The sequence below is a fragment of the Xyrauchen texanus genome, chromosome 44, assembly GCF_025860055.1.
Source record: "Xyrauchen texanus isolate HMW12.3.18 chromosome 44, RBS_HiC_50CHRs, whole genome shotgun sequence".
Lineage (NCBI taxonomy): Eukaryota > Metazoa > Chordata > Actinopteri > Cypriniformes > Catostomidae > Xyrauchen > Xyrauchen texanus.
The window spans coordinates 19612553-19633307 of NC_068319.1; the positions used below are offsets into that span (position 1 = coordinate 19612553).

Below are 20755 nucleotides of genomic sequence, written 5' to 3' on the forward strand. Positions count from 1 at the left end.
TGACTTCAACGTCATTATTTTGAGATAGTCTTAATAATGAGAGACTAAATCATAATTGAGAGACAAAGAGTCAGTTATTAAAATCAAAGTCCTATTTATGACAAAAAGTTGTAATAATAAGGTGAAGTCATAATAATGAGATAATACAAATTATGGGATTACATTTTTAATAATTATGAGATCATAAATTCAAAATTAAGAGTTTAAATGTTGTAATTATCAGAAATATCAGATATCAAATTATGAGTTAAGCACTCATCTTAATCTGATGTTTGTTTGTTTGTTTTTTCATTGCATAGAATCATAGTGGCCTAATGAATTGTATTTTAAAAGTAGTTTAGCTATTTATGAAATACTTGCCTTATTAGCAGGACTGCATTGAATTGTACAGAGTAAACACAACCTTGAAAGTATTTTAAGCAAGAAAATCTTTAGTGCATATCCAACACTGATCACTGCATGGATACATTTCCACTCTAGAGCGTTACACATTAGTTATTATAACTGACCCAGTCCTGCAAGTTATGTATTGCAATATTGCGCTGTCCCAAAACTGCATGGGGCTGGTTTAATCTTGAGAGATTTAATATTTTGATAATACTCATGTTATTAAAGTATTTATTTTGTGGATGTATACATCCCCCCCCCCCCTTATTATTCCATGACACCTTCACTTATGCCATTGAATGGCTAAATGTCTTCTAATAATTATTCCACTCCCCAGTATTGCTGTTATTTTGCCACCTAGTAGATCTAGAAGGTATAAACTATAGGGCATCTAAACCTTTACCAGCCTTGCAAAAATTGAAATGACAAATCATCTGATATAGAACGTTGAAATTTAAAGTGATCGTTCATCCAAAAATGAAAATTTTCTAATAGTTTCTTCTGCAGAACACAAACAAAACTTTTTAGAATAATGTTTCAGTTCTGTAGGTCCATACAAAGCAAGCAAATGGGCACCACATTTTTAAAGCTCCAAAAAGCATATAAAGGCTGCAAAAAAGTAATCCATGAGACTCCAGTGGTTAAATCCATGACTTCAGAAACAAATATATATATATATTAGTGTCCTTTTTTATAATAAATTAACGTCCCTGTCCTATAGGCGGTGATATGCATGAAGAATGCGAATTGCCAAAACAAAAGAGTGTGAAAGTGGGTATTGATTGTAAAATAAAGGACTTAAATATTTAACTTTTTCTCACCCACACTTATATCGAATCTGACGATATGGATTTAACTACTCGAGTCATATGGATTAAAAAACTTTGTGGACCTACAAAGCAGAAATATTCTTCTAAAAATCTTTGTGTTCAGCAGAAGAAATGAGTGATTCACATCTGGGATGACATGAAGGAGAGTAAATGATGAAATATTTTTGGGTGAACTATTCCTTTAAGAACTGATCACTGGTCATTAATAGATGTTTCAAAGGACAGTTCATCTAAAAATGTAAATTCTATCATTCACAAACCCTTGTGTTGTTCCTAACCCCTTTGGCGTTCTTTAGAAAAATAGATGTTAGCCTCAGTCGTCAAAACACTTTCATTGCATTTGTGTTCCACAGAAGAAAGCAAGACGTGTAGGTTTGGAAACGGCATGAAAGTGAATATATGACAAATTTTACATTTCTGGAAGCACTATTACTCTGACCCAAATAACAGGATAACTCCATTCTCTACAGCAGCACTGAAGATCAAGTCCCAGGTTTCCTCATTTGATAAGCGCTTGGTTTTATTCATATCAAAAGACATTCATGTTAAAGCAACACGTAAACGTGTGAGTGAAACGTCTTCTGCTGCATTCCTGATCACCCGGTTTGTAGACGGATTTTGATCCTCCCTCTTTATAACAACTCCATCTCTCACACATACACCCTAATGTCTCACGAGCCAACACTGCCTGGTGTTAGCCTGCAATCATTCATACTATTGTCTTCGATGGAATTCCATTCTGCATTTCACACAGAACGGAATTCAGCCCTATGATTAAGGAAACTATTAGTGTTCATATTTTATCACTGAAGACTAAAAGAAATTGTTCAGCATTCATACATATTTTGAATTGCTACAGCCATCTGATGAAGTGTTGAAATGATTTCCCAAATGGGGCTCATATTGTGCCTGTTGCTATGGTGCCGATCATAAGACAAGCAGAAATGAAATAAGACTTCATTAGATGAAAAATAGTGCTGCCGATTTGCACATTTTCTGAGCAGGAGGTAAACTTAAATATTTGAACAGCAGCCCTGTGCTTTTGCTGCGGTGCTTGCAGAAGGGTTTGGCAGCAATCGCGGCAGGTTGATGAAATCTTGGGCGGTTGGAAAGACACTCTCAAATGAGGAATCATGCATAAAAATACACTAAATCACCATGTGCTTGTGTAAGCTTTTTAACACTCCTTCACAGTCAAGTACTTTATTCTTATTAATAATGTTTTTTTTTTCTTTAAAAAAATCTTTTCAATATACAACACCATTTTAGACAAGACATTTCTGTTTACACCTAAATTCAGATCATTTATGGATCATTCAGAACCTAGACGAGCAGACAGTGATAGGGGTACGAGACGGAGAGAAGGACAGCGCTAAAACGGAGAAATGGCGGGACAAATCTGGAGAGAAGAGTCAAAAAACTACAATTATTCATACGATTTCACATGAAAAGCAAAAGTGAAGTCAATTTCCCAACTTAAGAGGACAAGCATTAAAAAAAAAACAAGACAGAAACTGGGGGTTGACCAGCACACATTATGTCCCATGTCTCACTCATTCATGCAGAACAGTCTTGGGGCAAGGAAAGCACTCCAGGTCAACTCAGACCTTGCCTTCTCCCTTTAGTTTTTCTTTTCTTCTTTATGTCAATAAAAAATAAACAAAAAGACAGACAGAGTTCATGGGCCCAGGGGGCGGAGCCGGGGCAGCCTTCGCTCTGTATGTGGGGGTGGGCTCCACACCCACCCACACGTTCCCTGCTTCATGGCATCGCTCTCTCCATCTTTTCTCCACCTCCTCCAAGAGAGGGAGAATGAGAACCGATTCGGTTTGTGTGATGGGGGGGAGGCCCTCGGAACGACAGAAGAGGGGGAGAAATCAAATGGACAGATGGAGAGAGGAGGGTGAAGGGGAGGGTGGTGGTGGCATTCCTCGACCTTTGATCCTGGCACACTTCCACAGAGACTGGGTCAGCCGAACAGTCCCCACACACACTCACACACACTCCACACGCCACCAGGGCTTCCCTGTCAAGAGATCACACGCATAAAATGTAAACGAGCTTGTAAAACGTAAGCGTTTGAATACTCAAAATGACGGTTACTGTTAAATTGAGATTGCTTAACCTGCTTTTTTTGTCGAACGTTTGTTACCTGCTATCTGGATATGTAGGTATACGTGCGGGACGGTGATCGTCCTTCTGTCTGTCCATTGGTTGACACATTCAGGAAATCCCAGATAAGGATAGTGTCATCATGGGAACTGCTTATGATCTGGAACTCATCAAACTGGAGCCGGAACACTCGGCCAGAATGTTCCTACGCACAGACACACAGGAACGAGATACCCACTATTATTAAGGTGATACTTTTCAAGTCATAACATTACAGCCATCAACCATCAGAAACAGATTGGGAATGATGTGATACAAATCAGTCTATCTGCCACAATATAAACGCACAATCCGTATGTACAACGGAGAGAGTAGCGTGACGATACACGAAAAGATTAACAAAATCGGACCCGATTTATTTATGGTATATGAAGATTAAACATTACAAATATTTTATACAGATTTATATATTCAGCTTGTTACTGTAAAAATTACTTATGTAATTGTTTATATGCTATATATAGTTGCACATCTCTGTTACCTTTCATTCTCAATCTTTATTTGCACATATTAGTAGTGGCGTTGTACTTTTTATATTTAAATTGTATACATGTACTTCTTTAGCAACTGACAAGTCAAATTCCTCGCAAGCGAAATATTAGCTGGCCAATAAAACTATTCCGATTCTAAATTAGCATCATTTTTAACTATGCACAATATAGCCGCGATATAGAATTTAAAAAGTGATACAGACAGAAAATGTGATCAACTCAATGGCTGGTTATAGAGCACAACAGTGCCCACTTTTTCAGCCACCTTGGATCTGAAAGTATTTGTCCCATTCATTTTTGCATAGGGATTTCATAAAGTTATTTACAGAAACAGGTCGAAACCAAGAACCACATCAACCAGCTGAGAGGTGAATCACAACATTACAAACTTTGATTTGAAGCTAAATATATATATATATATATATATATATATATATATATATATATATATATATATATATATATATATATATATATATATATATATATATAATACACACACACAATTTTTTACCCAAACATCACATGTCATTATTTTTAATCATTTTTTAAACAGAAGGGTTAAAATGTTAAAATTACCGTTAATAGTTGATTGCCCTATGGAAACAAATTAATGAGATTTTTACATACAGAACCAGACTGTTGCGCTCTATATTTAGACTCTTTTTAAAAGGTTGTTTAAGAAAATATTTAAACATAATAAAAAAAGAAAAACACGTGCTGCCCTTTTAAATAAGATGCCCAAGATGCTAATTAATTATTATTATTTTTAACTATGCTAAGGCTTCATTTACCAGGTTTACCAACATTTATTTTAAAAACAACTTGTATATATTTCTTTTGCCAATTATTTAGATTATATATACACCTTTAACACCTCCCTGTTAAAGAGGAAGGGCAATGAGATGGTCAGGTTTGTTTGGGGACAAATGGAACTCACCACAAGTGTTCGAAGACACAGAGTGCTGGCTGGGGCTCGTGGATCAAGTGCAGCTTGCAGGTCCCATACTTTAATTTTACTGCACACACAATCAAAACCCATTACACAATACACACACAAAAAATAAAAAAACAGAATATAAATGTCATAAACCCAAAATGCATCGGCTAAAATACCCCTCTCACTTTTGTTCTCTAGAGCTGCATTTCACACATAATCTACAGATAATCTCAGATTCAATTGTGATCTTTTTGGGATTAAATGTGACTGCTCCCTCGGTTGTGAGGGTATTGTGCACTGCTCGAGTATCAGATTTATGCCAAGAGTACAGGGAGCAGACAAATGCAACTCCGCAATTAAAGATGCGAGAATAAAGGGATTACGCACATTAAGGGCAGGAATACACCAGCTGTAATCCAGACAAAAACACCAGCACAAATTTAATCCCCAGACTGCAGAGCATTTCAGATAGAAAAAGAGTGTTTAAGAGGAGTTTGCTGATAGATTTATTTATTATCAATGACAGAATAAATCTCCAATTTCCAAGACAAAATATGGGGTTACAAATTTTAACAGGATCTTCCCCTCACAGTTATGAAGTGCTGTCGTTAAACAGACAAAGTCATAAAAAAAATCTATTTCATTTTTTTCCCCACAATTTGTTAAATTACATTAAACATCCCTTTGATGTTGAATTAATCAGACTCAAACATACCCGTCGTACGCTCCACTCACAATCCGCTTGTTATCAAAGCGAATGCAGCGAACAAGCTCCTCGTGCCCTTCCAAAACCCGCAAACATGCTCCACACTCAATATCCCACAGCCTGGAGAAAGATTACAATATTTTGAGAGAAAAAATAAATAAATAATAAAAACAAGGTTTTGATGTCATATACACCAAATGGCCTAAGGTAATTGCTTACATCGTAAACATCTATTAATTGTATTTATTGTTTATTTGCACACACCTGATGGTGTTGTCCGACGAGCCACTGACCACAAGTCTGTCTCTGTACTGCAGGCAGGCAATTCCTCTCTTATGACCGTTCAGCGTCCGAACAAATTCACAGGTGCTTGTACTCCACACCTGCGGAACACACACAAAATAACCTCTAGATTAGACTTCTACATGCAACATAAGATTAAACATGACATTTTTAATCTTAATAAACATTAAATCATTGAGCTACTCACAAACAACTGACTCATGTCACAGTGTTCATGTACTCAAAGTTTGTTCTTTTTGCTATTATTGATACATCCATACATGGGCATCAATGCTGTACTTGTTGCTCTTATTGTTATTTTCATGAGCACACCGAGACAGTTGTATTACAAACAACTAGGCCTATGTTGGCATAGCAATCTCGGATTAAAAATCAATAAATTAGTGGCATTTCCAACTGAATGCAATATTGCAGACCAAACATAAAAATGCTAGATGCAGCACAATGAACAGAATGCAGGTGTCTTGAGGTGGGTTTTTAAAAGCTAAAGTTCTTCATCTTGACATGGCATCTACAAAATGTGCCACTCTTGCACGAGCTTGAGAAACCAGCGTGATGCAGCGCAACAGACAAAGACCTCCATCTAGCACATGTTTACATGAAAAAACATGTCCCACAAACTCCATATTTACACAAAAAACATAGGCCAAACTAACTGGTTTAAGTATAGTTTCTAATCAGTGGCATCTTTTTTTTTTTTTTAGATGAATTACTGGTATATTTGGAGAAGCACTGGTACATAACACTCTGAAACAAGTGTGCGAGAACATATCCACATGTGAAAACACCTCAACACACCAGCCATCACTACCCTGCTTCATTATTTGGGGAATGTTTTGAGGGTGGGGGCTGCAGAATCACTTGGCACCTCTCCCAGGATGATGGGTGGGCTTGCTGAGGACTGTCTGTTTCTGGAATCACGACTGGCCGCAAACCCAGCATCTGGCAGAGACGGGCTGGACAATACAAGTGCCGAATAGATCTCTGGGTGAGAGGAGCAAGCTAACAGTCTAAAGAGACTTCTGAGGCTGTTGGTACACTGCTGCTCTCTGCTGGCTTCTTTGAGCAAATGCCAGAGCTAAGAAAATCCTGAACATTAATCTTAGCCTCAGACACAATTCCTACACAACATTCACGTCTCATAGGCTTAATTTAAACTTAATTTCTGAGCGGGTGTGGATGTGTGCAGTCCACTGAAAAAAAAAAAAAAAGTCATGTTCACAAGATCTAAATCACTGGATTAGCCAATATAGGTAAGAAATTAACTTTCAAGAGTTGAGACAGATTGTAGATTCACAAAATGTCACACATGAAAAGCAAACTGGGGTTAGACAGAAGGGCTGGCATCTTGCAGAGTTCGGCACCAAACATAATCAAACACCTGATCAACCAAACCAAGATCTTCAATATTGCTTAAATGAATGAATGAATAAATAAATAAACAAAATACAGGGGTTAAGGAGTAGGGTTGGAGCATAAGAGGGGATTGAATAACCCTGAGTTTTCTCTCTGTTTAAATACACATTAATCCAGATACATTTGAAAACTGCGTTTTCATTTTCGAAATGCTCTCCATCCATACTTCCGTTTTCAAGCGTATTCCAAAAGTTGCTCGTCCACACGAAATCTCTTAAATCCCAATACTGTGCATGCAAAAAATTGTTGTTCCATCTGCGGTCTGAAATGCAATTGTCCTTGTGTTCAGTCACAGACAGCAATTCAGAGTAAACTTTGCATCGCCTTTGGGAGAATGCATTGTAAAGGTTGTACAAAGTAACATTTATCCTTAACAGCGCTATAAAAGTGAATATCATGGACAACAACACTGCTACAACAAAAGCCATGTCTTGCTCAAGGACACAATGGCGGTAGCTGTGGGGAAACATTATTGTTACTTTTACTTTATCAAAATACGCAAAGATTTAACCTAAAAAAAAGACGCAAACATTTTAGAAATTACATTACATGGTCTTCTACTTCCAGAAGAACAGAAATTTCAAAAAGTAGACATCTAATACATTGCATACAACAGGGTTTCAGCAAAGTATTTATCATGTTAATGATGTAGAGGCTTTAATAAATAGTGCATGAAATATAATATGCACAGCTTTATAGGGTTAATATTTGCAGATATTATACAGAGCTGCCATCTTGATTGTTTTGTGTTGAATTGATTACATTACTGCATCACATCACAACAAATATGTCATTGATTTCAGATATCTCCTTTTTCCCTGTCCACACTACAACGTGAAGACAGCGTTTTCAAATTTATCCACTTGGGAGAGCGTTTTCGAAAAGCTCAGTTTTTGCTGTCAAATATGCGGTCTCATTATGGACAAAAGGCCAAAATGAAGAGATAAAGACGCATTTGAGAGTCACAAAAAAATAAATATATATAATCAGACTTTTCCATGACCTAAAGATTTTTACAAACCTAATTCAGACCGATTGGATTATGAATCATTCCAACTGATTCGTGAATCAACTTACCGGATTTACTGAAGAACAAAAAATGGATCGCCCATAAATGAAACCTCAATGTTTGATGTGAAAATTCTCTTCACAAAAACAATATTTAATCAATGCCATATTTTAGAGATTTTAAGATTTTATTAATTTCCATGACTTTTCCATGCCTGGACAACACAATTTAAAAATTCACTGATATTTCCAGATTTAAAGCCACAGGAACCCTGGAGTCAAAAGTCCGCCTATGCAAAACTACCTCAACAATCACCCCACCCTCTCACGCTGCTTTAGATTTTCTTACAACGCATCGATTTGTGGTTTGATTGACAGCAGATGACAGTCAGTCAGAGCTGAGCGCTGACCTTTATGGTCCGATCCCCAGAGGCGGAGACAATGTACTTGTCGTCAAAATCGACCACATTGACGGCAGCCCTGTGGCCAACAAGGACACGGCGAAGGCTGATGTCCGTGGGAGAGGCCATGTCCCACACGGCGATGGAGCGATCCTTCGAGCAGGTCACCATCAGCCCGTTGCAGAACCGCAGGTGGAGTACAGCCTCATTGTGATGGATCAAAGTGTTCAGAACTTCTCCCGAGTTCACATCCCACACTCTGAGGATGAGATCGAAAGACAAGTCAGCACTGAAATAATCAATCCCTCATTCACTGCAGCAGAACAGATGGGGGGTGATTTTTTTTTTTAGTAATGAACAGAGGACTTTTAGAGTGTGATAGAAATCTGACCTGACAGTGGAATCTGAGGAGCCGGTAACAATGACCCTCTCATCGTATTGCAGACACAGCACGGAGCCCGTGTGCCCCGTCAGGATCTTCAAACACTCCAGAGTTTGTTTGTCCCATATCTGAATGCAAACATACACATTTTTTTCACAACTGCTGAACATTCTTCTTTACAAGTGGATCTGACTCATTACCAGGTAACAGACAATGCACATGCAAAACTATGGAAACTTGTCTAAGTTAGTCACATGCATTACATCATCTCTGTATGTGGATTTTTCAGGCAATCTCACATTTGTAGCATACGCACAGAAATAGTTTTTGCATATACTAAAAGCACAATGTACATGAAAACTGTTTAGTATTCAAAAATGTATTTGGGGTGAAACAAAAATGGCAGATTCATCTGCTTCAAACAGTGGCCTAATCAAACCAATACAGTAATAAAATAATAGATTTTCACATTTTCTTAAGAAAACTAAAGTGGTTCTTGTAAATGCAAAACTCACCACCATGAAGCTAAGGTGATGAGGGTGGAAAAAAGTTTGGCCAATACCAATATGTCACCAATAAATTGTGTATTTTCTAGCCAAGATACATATGCTGACATTCACTTCTACAACAAGGTGTGAATACAATAAATATAAATAAATCAGCTGGATTGATTTTTAATGGGACAATCCTTTCAAGCAACCAACTATACCTTCAGCAGACTGTAAACACAATTTACATCACATCCTGAATTTAATGCTTGTGGTTTTGATTTCCTTGCCTGTTTCAATACACTCTCAGTAGTTTCAGTATTCCATTACATAAAGGGATGATTTTAAATATGTAAAGTCAAAACTCAAGGCATGTGGGTGTTTCGGTTTACAGAGTTTTAAAAGCATCCCTCCAACAAAAAAATGGATATTCTGAACCGTTTTGATTGGAGAACTCATCCAATAATGCACTAGAACCAAAATCATACACTTGCAAAAAGTGCTTACAAACGTCATCAGTGCACATCTTTAATGAGAACTGTTATTGTCAGATGTGGTTAACTTAATTCAACAGAAAAGACACCTGCGTAGGAATGGAATCAGATCATGTGGGTTCAGAATCTAAACGGAGTGAAAACCACAAAATTCACAAGAAAACAGACACACAGAATGTGCAATGGCACCTTGATGGAGTTATCTCGTAGACCACTGATGATCTTTTCATCGTCGTACTGGAGGCAGTAAACACCTTTGCTGTTCTCCGATCTACACTGAATCCTTTGCAGGTTATGTCGGCCACACCTCCAGTTTGCCTCGATGGTCTGGAAACGGCAACAGAGAGAGGAAACAAAAGTACAAATAATTTATCTCACTATATATCAGAAATTGTGTTTTTTCATTAAAGCATACAAAAAAATATTACTGCACTGGCATAAACGAAAATCTTATTTTAATGTTACAGATGAAAATCAGATCATCATTAGACTTGTTTAATGGCTCACTCAAAACACATAATTTGTTCCCACCTTTGGATTAAAGAGTGATTACAAAATCAGAATAAGCATCTACATCAGTTAATTCACTCCATTAAATTGTGACATTCATTTTAGTTTTAATATACAAATATATATATAAAACTTTAAACTATAGAAGTTGTGAAATTATTGATTCTTGTTCTATTATTTGTGTTAATTAATGGAGAACAAAAAGGAATTGTCTGCATTCTTTTTGTGCAATTTTATAAAACGTTTCTTAAAGAAATTGACAATGTTTTCTATAATAGTGAAATGGCTTCAGTCTTCTCTTTGTTCAATTCAGTTGTAATAGCATATCAGTATTGAACAGTATTTTCTATTGGCAGTAGAGCTTGTTTACCCATGAATCAATTTTGGTCAAAAGGAAACACTTTTCATATATTTTTTTTAAACGTTTACATTTCAAATCATTATCGCAGTTCAAATAGCAATATTTGTTCATTTACCAACTCCCTTGTCTTGAAACAGTTGGCTATACATATATATATATATATATATATATATAAAATAATGGTCAAAGAAAAAGACAGAATGAGATATTGACTGCCTTTCCTACCTCAATGTCTTGAATGATTTTTGGATAAAGTGAGCGATAGTATGAGTTCGGAGGAACCTCTGTTGTGCGGTTCTTGAAAAGGTATTTTTCCCTGTGAAAGAAGCAGCATTAAAAATCTTATATTAACTGACATCTACACAAGTCAAATAATTCAAAACCAACAAAAGATGTAAAAGACAGCATTAAAGGAAGCTTTAAGCATGTCTGGTAGAGAATTACACTGTAAAGAGATAATGACGAGTTTGTTGTTAAACCCTCATGTATAAATGAGGGGGTTGGGTGGATGTAAACAGTGATATCAGCACTGTGACTCACCACTGGTGTCTCTCTGAAAGGCCTTTCCAAAGCGGATCTGTCCGAACCATCCGCTCGATCAGCTTCTTCCACAACATCCCCTCAGAAATCACGCGCTGCCATTCCTTACACACCAGCTCTGCCGAACACAGCGAGCGTGCGTCTAGGAAAGACAGGATGTTTTCCGCTATATGATCCAGACCCTGAGCTGAAACACAAAGAGAGATGTGCTTAAAATACCAGGATGTAAGAGTTTTAAAGCCATAAAAGCAAGACATAATTCAACAAAAAGCAACTTTCAGAACCCATTTTACTTCCGTAAACGTATGCATATCCGACTGAAAGGGGATTTTCAAAGGAAACTTGATTGGCTTGCGAAAAGGAAACTTGATTGGCTTGTGAAAAGTGGGCATTAACTAGCAGAATGGAGTCAGGTAGTTTGAAGAAAACTATTTCTCTGGAATAACGTGCACTAAAGAATCAGGCCCAGCAAAACCAAGAACATGTATTAAGAAAGCAGTGTCAATTTTGATTTCACGTCATCCTTAATACCCCAAAAAAAAGACCAAGCAATGCATGAGTTTTATATCAAATCTAAAGACTAAATCTTACACCTAAATTTTAGCCAAGAACAATGAACATGCATATGGGTGTAATTAAATCAAGTGTTAAATTTTGTATAAATCTGAACAAGGATTTGTATTTGTTACCTGGCAGTGCTGTAATGAAGTCCCTTTGGAGCATTGGTTTGAGGTAGGAGTTTATGTGGCCGTGTTGGTAATGGCACATGCGTGAGATCAGGTGTTCCACAAACTCCACCTGATCGGACTCAGACCACTGATCAAAAAGCTGGATGCACACGTCCTTCTCCTTCTCATAATTTCCTTCAGATGGCCGCTTCCTGGAGCCCGTTAGCAGTCCATTACTAACCTGAGGACAGAGATAGGTAGGCTGGAAGAATTGTATGAGAAAAACAAAAGAAATTGATATATTAGGCCTTGTGAGACAAAATCCACCTGTCCAGGTTTCTTTTTCTTTGGCCCCGTTTACATCAAGTATTAAAGATGTGATGTCCCCCAGACAAGACACTGTTTACATCTGGTCGTAATAAGAGTCTCTTTTGACCACTTGTGTTTGGATTTCAAGGGGAGGGTCAATGATTTTGTGATGACATACATCAATCAATAGATCAGAGCATTACTGCATTATGATAAAGTGCAAAAAATTAAAACAAAAAGCACGCACACACAAATCAAAAACAGCATTTGTCCAATTAATCTTCTAATATGCATTTAATCGAAGCACAAATGTGAAAATTCTAACAGAATTCTTAACTATTTTATTACAGTACCTGTATTAACTGAGCTAGGGGTGTGTGTGGGCTTCTCATCTGTCACTGCATGTTGATCTTTCAGGCATACTGAAGTAGTTGCGAAAAAAGATGTGATTCATAGCGCGAACTTTTAACTTTAATGGCTGAAATACACCTAGGACTCTTATTTTGAAATGTATGCACTTCACTGCTTCCAGCTGCGCATTCAAACGGATTAGGAAAATAAAACCTCCTACAATGATCTACAGTGTATTACAATATAAACAATTAAAAGTAACCGTTGTCATATTTCATCAACATCATAATAATCAAGAGTTGATCATTAGTGATAACTTGTCATACATTTCCAATATAACAATGATTTCAAATTGCTCTGCAACAGCTGGAAACACTCACAAGCCCCCATGTGCTTGGAGATTTCACTTTGAAGGATGCAGCACATGCAGCTGTTTAATTAAATCGTATTCTTTAGAAGTTTGATAATCACAATAGGTTATATCATGATTCCTGTCTTTCCGCCCCCAAATGCAAGAAATCCTTAAAAGATAATTCAGATTTTTGTTGCATCATTTACGATATTTCATACTTTGCATTACCTTCAATTATGGAAAACTGAATTTAAGACATTTTAAGACTTAAGGATCCACGGGAAGGCTGTTAACTATAACGCGATGGATGACACGAGAAGATGGTCAGGTGTCGTACAGAGATATTTTTAATGACTCTTTGTTGCTCTTGGAGTTTCAAGAGCACAGAAGAATATCAGTACATCCACTGCATGAAGGTGGGATCTTGTGTATTTATGAACCAAGTACTCTTGTTTTCAAATTGCCCTGCTCTGCTTCCAGTTGTTAAAACAACCCCTGAACACTTTAAAATACTCATGATCACTTTTGGCAACTATATAACCTGTAATTCCACTTTTCTAGCTAATTACACATCAACGCCAACACCATAGATATTTATATAGAAAACACTAGACCAGAAGTTCAAAGACAACATTTTCAAGATGGCCATGCACTAGTTTCTCATGTGCATAAGGTGAATGTGTGATTTTATTTTATTCAAAATTCCCAATCGGATGGTTATTCCTTTTCAAAATCACACACTTATTTCAGCGGAGGGATCGAAAGCTGAGTGTGTGATGCTTTGCTGAGGTTTAAACAGATGAGCATTTACACTACAAACCAATATGGTCATATGCATTTTAAACCACATTCAACTACCTCTGAATGTGGTTGAAGTTGACAAATCTCAAAATATATTGCACCCAATTTATACCCGTCATTAGAATTATCATGTTTCCAATGGACTGCCCATAATGCATCTTAAAGCTGAAATGTGTAATTTCTGTGCCACTGAATGGAATAGCAAAATAAAAAATAATTTTTCAGACAGCCTTCCAAATACACCACCGCCTGCTATTGATCCAAGAAAAAATATAGTCCTGCCCCAAACTCACGCCATTGGTTGAGCCAATGTTGTTGTGTGGCTTAAATCGCAGTTTGAGAAATTGACCTACAAAAATGGCTAATTTACAGTTGTCACTGCATATTAAGCTAAAGGACAAAAAAAAAAAAAAAACAGCAAAAAAAGTTACACACTTCAGTTTTAATACCAGGAGTAAACGAGGCCTTTGAAAGGATGGATTAGGTATGAATCTAGCAAAGTTAAAATTAAACTTTGTATTCAGGTATTGTTTGCTCAGCAAAGTGCACCTCTCCTTGCAGTTCCTGAATAACCAGGTGAATTGGAGAGATAATCTGCTCCAAAACACAGCAAACAATTTATGGCATCATAGTCACACTCCGGCTCCTGAAGCAAAGGCCATTTAAAAAAAATTTAGAAATACGCAGCAACATTATACCTTATAAGATCTCACATTTTGGACACATTCTAACGCAGCATCACATGTATGCTTAGCAGAGAATGTGAAAAAACTCACTCAAGAGGCAGACAAGTCCAGAAAAATGTGGATTACAATTACACCAAAAATACTGATAAAATTTGTTCACTTTAAATTATCAGTCACTCATGAGGCTCCTTTTCAGTAAATATGCTGCTTATGTAGGTGGTTGACAACAAATTTTGGAACAGAGCTAAGGTGCCCACATCTATTGTTTGAGGAACATTTCAAAATTGCAAAAAAGAAACTATAGATCCTGAATACAATATCATAAAGGCCTGTGGAAAATGACACAAAGGTATTTCAGGCACAGATTAGGCCATGCCCTATAACAAACTCCACTGTCAACAGTGGTTCACCAAGTCCAGGGAGAGGCTAGTCAATGGATAGCTATAGATTTATCTTTTTATTAGAGATGCACCGATCGACCGGCCAGGGACCGGAATTAGCTGATTTTCCGCATGCTCGGCCCAGACCGGTAACCGGCCGGTCAGCCTCACGTCTTACCGATTCCAAGCCGGTCCGTTTTGTTGCCAGCGGTGCAGGCAATAACGTCACAGCCGCATGTAAACATGTCATTGGCGTGGGAGATCTTCACTGTGTGAGTGAAAAATACATAAAGTTCGAAATGTGTAATAATTGTAAGGCCAAAGTAAACCGTGGGGGAACCACCACAATAACTTTCGGATCAACAAACCTAATTAGACATTTATAACAACATCACCCAGCTGAAAATGCCCATTTTAAAAAAGAAGCTAAAACATGAAAGCGGCTAAAGCTAGCCAGAGCTCAGAGCCAGCCACAAGTCAGCAGCCTCTCCGATCATCCCTTGGAATGAGCAGCGAAAAGACCAAAGCAGTTACGAGGAAAATTATGGAATTCATGGTCCTGGATGACCAGCTGTTCTCCATAGTTGAGGACAGAGGGATCAGAAATCTCATAAATTTCCTCGATACAGAGTATGAGGTACTTTCCGAAGTCGCGTTGCCCGAGTTGTTTAATCTCCTGTCATGTAACACACGCAGCCTGTTATCTGTCAACATTTGTGTACACAAATCCGGGAGAGCGGAAGGGGGTGGTGGATGGCAGAGGCAGGCCAAATACATCCAAATTGTGCCGTTGTGATTTAACGTAATTATTCCCACCGTGTCCGATATTAAAATCAGTGCAACACACATTGCAAAAGACGTGGGTATTGTCGATATGGATTCAGAATATAAAATTCAATTCTTCCATCCAGCTGTTGTTAAATGTACATGTATATATATATATATATTTTTTTTTTCCACCGGAGCACCAGCTTAGTCTTCTCCTCCCCTCTACCAGTGATGCTTGATTTAACATCCCGCATCTACTGCCTGCGCAGATATCAGTGCAAATGGGTTGTAGGTTGCCAGATTGTGGTCATAAATGATTTGTAGTAGTAGTAGGTTTTGTTTAATGCCATGTCAGCAATCAAAGCTATTTTCATGGCAAGAATTCAATTACAAAAATACAGATATCATATAAATACAATAAAAACAAAACAAATATAAATAGCAAGTCATATTATACAATATTTTAATATTAGCATATGACAAGAAATCCAAAACCTTTTCAGGCACAATCTCATTAAATAAGTCTTTTAACGAGGTAACTTCATAAAAGAGCATTCTACTTGCGTTAAGACCAGGACAATCTAGTAAAATATGTTTGACAGATAAGGGAATATTACAGAACACACATAGGGTTGGGTCTTCACCTTTAAGCAAAAAGGCATGGGTCAGATTTGTGTGACCTATACGGCATCTGGTGTAGACCACTTGATCATATCTAGTTTTAAAATTGATAAAAATTCTGTTTGAAATTTCCGGATGAATTACATACAACTTATTGTTCTTGCACAAATTCCACTCTTCTTGCCACTAAATGATTTGTAATGTGTATGATGTGTCGATTGTGTGAGTAGGATGCGTTTCATTCAAGATCTGGCAACTGGACCACCTTGGAATAATATATTGATTTGATTATTCATATAACGTGGTTTAGGCCATACAAATTACGGGAGTTTTTTTTGGGAGACTCCCAGGAGTGTTGACAGGTATGCAAGCCGTTCCCAAAGCAGTGCTCAGTTTTACAACTGATATTTGTACATCTAACGCAAGTTGAGCGTATTGGACACTTCAGTTTTTCAGATCTTTGGAATCGTTTTGTTAGATGACTAATAAAGAGGAAAAAGGTCCATTTATAAAAATAGTGGAAAATGACATTTGTTATATAAAGCAACTAATTTGCAGTGAATTGTTATTTCTACCTCTTTCTAGTCACAGAGCACTTTATTTTGAGAGTTGTTTAAGTGAGAGAAGATCCTGTAACTTAGTGCAGTTTGCAAATTGTAATGTTTAATAATTTATTTTATTATGAAAATAAAATTTAGCATTGGAGAAAGGTAGATTTTGTTTGTATGTTTCTTAGAAAGAAAATCAGGAAAAATTGGTATCGGCAGGTCACACTTGCAAAAAATCGGAAATCGAAATCGGCCAAGAAAATTGCAATCGGTGCATCTCTACTTTTTATTATTTCAACACTTTGACGTACAGCGCAACCACCTCACCTTAAACACTGTGGTGATCTTTGGGGAGCGGTCTGCAGTCTGCGAATCCATGACAGAGGTGTTCTGCAGAAGAAATCACACCATTATTTTGTTCAATGTTCTCAGAACTAAAAAATAAACTGATGTGTGATTTCAATTGAAAAATAAATTAATACTACAACCAAGATTAAATATAAAATGAAAAACACATCAATTGAATTGCAAAAAAAAAAAAAAAAAAACACAGCTTAAAACAATGTTGTGTGGTGATGCTTCTATCATCATGATCTTGAAATGCAATGTATGCTGGTAAGCAGTCCAACTGTCTATGATTTGTGTGTGCTTAATAACTTGACATATTCCCCCATCAGCGTGTGGTATAGATGGGAGACCGGACAGGGTGTGTAGGCGTTTGGGTAACATGTCAACAACTGTCCCCTAGCCAAAGCCATAACAAGGATTTGCTTACATCCCAAATACAAGAACAAAGATTATGCCATCCATATAGTCGCTCTTCATATCCATGATTCAGCACCTGCTTTAATTTGTAACCTATAATTTGTACTATGAAAATCAGCCAAACTCTTTACATACTCAGACAAAAGCCCTCAGGACAAAAAGTGAAGTGACATAAAAGCTAGACAATGACACAAGTGATGACAATGTAAAGGTTTCATTTCTATTTATCCTTGTAGGTCCACAGAGCAGGAAGAGCACTTTTCATTGTGAGGGTTCAACTATTAAAGCCTACACACATGGCTTGCCATCTTTAAGCAAAAAGCATTTATCCATCTCCCTCAAGCTTACACAATACATGTATACAGTTGAAGTCAGAAGTTTACATACACTTAGGTTGAAGATTTAAAAATAATTTAACCAGTCCTCAGATTTAATATTAGCAAACTAAAGTTTTGGCAATACATCTACATTGTGCATGACAAGAGTTATTTTTCAAACAATTGTTTACAGACAGATTGTTTCATGTTTAATTGACTATCACAAATCCAGTGGTCAGATGTTTACATTCAGTAAGTTAAGTCTGGTTCATCATTGGGAGCAATTTCCAAAAACCTGAAGTTACCACATTCATCTGTACAAACAATAGTATGCAACTATAAACACCTTGGGACCACACAGCCATTATACCACTCAGGAAAGAGACCCATTCTGTCTCCTAGAGATGAACGCAGTTTGGCGCGAAAAGCACAAAACAAATGCGGATTCATTGAAGCAAGCTCTCAAGACATCAGCCAGGAGTTAAAGCTCGGTCACAAATGGCTCTTCCAAATGGACAATGACCCCACGCATACCTCCAAAGTTGTGGCAAAATGGCTTAAGGACAACAAAGTCAAGGTATTGGAGTGGCCATCACAAAGCCCTGACCTCAATCTGAATTCAAATTTGTGGGAAGAACTGAAAAAGCATGAGCAAGCAAGGAGGCCTACAAACTTGACTCAGTTACACCAGTTCTGTCTGGAGGAATGGGCCAAAATTCCAGCAACTTATTGTGAGAAGCTTGTGGAGGGTTACCCAAAATGTTTGACACAAGTTAAACAATTTGAAGACAATGCAACCAAATACTAACAAAGTGCATGTACACTTCTGACCCACTGGGAATGTGATGAAAGAAATAAAAGCTGAAATAAATAATTCACTACTATTCTGACATTACACATTCTTAAAACAAAGTAGTGATCCTAACTGACTAAATGATTAAATGACAGGAATGGCAAAAAAATGAGTTTAAATGTATTTGGCTAAGGTGTATGTAAACTTCTGACTTCAACTGTAAGTGAACAAACTCAAGAGTATTCACTCCTATCATTTTCACTGTATCCATGGAAACAAGAAGCAAATCCACTCTGCCATCTGATTCTATGTTACTGAATTCAGGTATTGATTCATAGGTATCCTAAATAATACCGTATCTATCTATCTATATATATTGTTGAATTTAACATAATATAGAAATATAAAATACATTACACAATAAGACTCTTTTGAAAAAATATTACATTAAACTTGATAAGACTACACAGACGTAAACTAAAAAAAGATAATGATTAAAAAAACCTACACCTTTAATCAGTAAGCAGGACAATTTAAAACTTTATTTGTATTGTCTTTTTAATCCATTTTCATTACAACCTTCTAACACTTGGAAAAAAAAACATAACTGACATGACAAATTTGTTCTTTAAAACCGAAATAAATGAGTTCAAGTAGGCTAATGATTGGATTTGCTTAGCCACCTAGCTGCTTGCTAGCATTGTGTATTTCACAACAATGGGAAATACATTTAACTGAAAAAAGGTTTGTGTTCACTTAAAATATAGATATTAACTTATTCAAACACTGTTCTCGTAAACTTCATATATATATATATTTTACGTGTAATCATCTTCTGGTTTAAAAGCATCACCAGAAATTGACAGCACGAGCGGTTACTTCCTATTACGCAGCTTTAAACGCCACTTAAAATACGTCGTGATGTGGAAACGAGGAATGTTTAGAAGTCAGAAATAATACGTATGGACACTATACACACTGTTAAGAGCACTAAGAATCTATATAAAACACAGTTCTGCGCTGTAGCCAAATTCTACGCGGAATTGAGTGGCGCAGAGGCGCCGCAGTGTAGCTTGAGTCGGCGGCTGAAGTCGATGAGACTACGACTCACCACGACGCCGCGGCAGCTTTCTTCGCTCCACCTCCGCCACTAAGTTCAGTAAATATCATCATCCATCACCATATACAATAACTCAGCTCGTTTATTAACGTCTCAGCTGTTTTAACAACGAAAAGACAGACAGTAGAGGGCAAGAGAACGATCAAGAGATCCAAAGCGCCGGCGATCCAGAGCAGGGCCCTTCCCTGTCAGCCGAGCCAGCCATTTCTCTCTCTCTCTCTTTCCTCACCCCTCCTTCCCCCACACCAACTCAATCGATCCTTACACATTCCACACGCTGGTTATATTCACAATGACCGTCCTCGCAAACGGATATCTATCTATCTATCAATAAAACCTTGGGGAAAAAGTCTAAAGAATCTTGTCAAAGCAGAAACGAATACTCACCATCAGCTCCAAGGTTTTGTCCTCCATCTCCGGTTCCATGTCTGTTCCCCGAAACTCGCAGTGAAAATGGAAACCCCGCCCTGCGACACAAACGCGTCATAAACGGAGGCGTGGAGAGAATCCTTAAAATGAAACATACGATTGGCTGTCAAACACACAAAATGGGCGTTGTCCACGTCGTGATTGGCTAATTTCTGCTGCTAAGGTACAGAGCGGGTACAGACACACCGGTCATGATCGAAGGGGGGTATAATCTGTGAAACAAGACTCGTGATTTGTCGCCGAATTACAAAACGGTTTTGTAAAACAAATTGCTATTGGCTGCGTTCTGGTGCTAGGGTAAAGAATGGGGTTATCCCCGATTATTCAAATATAGTTGAGAATGACTGATAAAATTTGCTTGCAGGACAATATTTTCAATTTTCCAATCTTACTTCTTTGAATTATGTAATTTATTTGG

General features: G+C 37.3%; 1 protein-coding gene across 1 annotated transcript; it reads right to left on the reverse strand.

Moving 5' to 3' along the window:
• Positions 1–173: 173 nt before the first annotated feature.
• On the reverse strand, positions 174–20391 carry LOC127637048 (F-box and WD repeat domain-containing 11-B-like). Its single transcript, XM_052117896.1, has 13 exons — positions 20296–20391; positions 17241–17303; positions 12119–12359; positions 11430–11616; positions 11115–11205; positions 10208–10345; positions 9046–9164; positions 8664–8913; positions 5791–5909; positions 5536–5646; positions 4821–4899; positions 3370–3534; positions 174–3243 (listed from the first exon to the last, which is right to left on the reverse strand). The coding sequence occupies exons 1-12, from the start codon at positions 20332–20334 to the stop codon at positions 3373–3375; spliced, it is 1599 nt and encodes a 532-aa protein (XP_051973856.1). The 5' UTR covers positions 20335–20391; the 3' UTR covers positions 174–3243; positions 3370–3372.
• Between the last annotated feature and the right edge of the window lie 364 nt (positions 20392–20755).

What these genes read in the sequence shown, in the direction of transcription:
- LOC127637048 (XM_052117896.1), bottom strand. Translation starts at nt 20,334, where the DNA reads ATGGAACCGGAGATGGAGGACAAAACCTTGGAGCTGATG. An exon ending in AGATCACCACAGTGTTTAAG is followed by an intron (nt 12,360 to 17,240) that starts GTGAGGTGGTTG and finishes CAATTCTTCCAG; the next exon opens with CCTACCTATCTCTGTCCTCA. An exon ending in CTTTCAGAGAGACACCAGTG is followed by an intron (nt 11,206 to 11,429) that starts GTGAGTCACAGT and finishes CTTCTTTCACAG; the next exon opens with GGAAAAATACCTTTTCAAGA.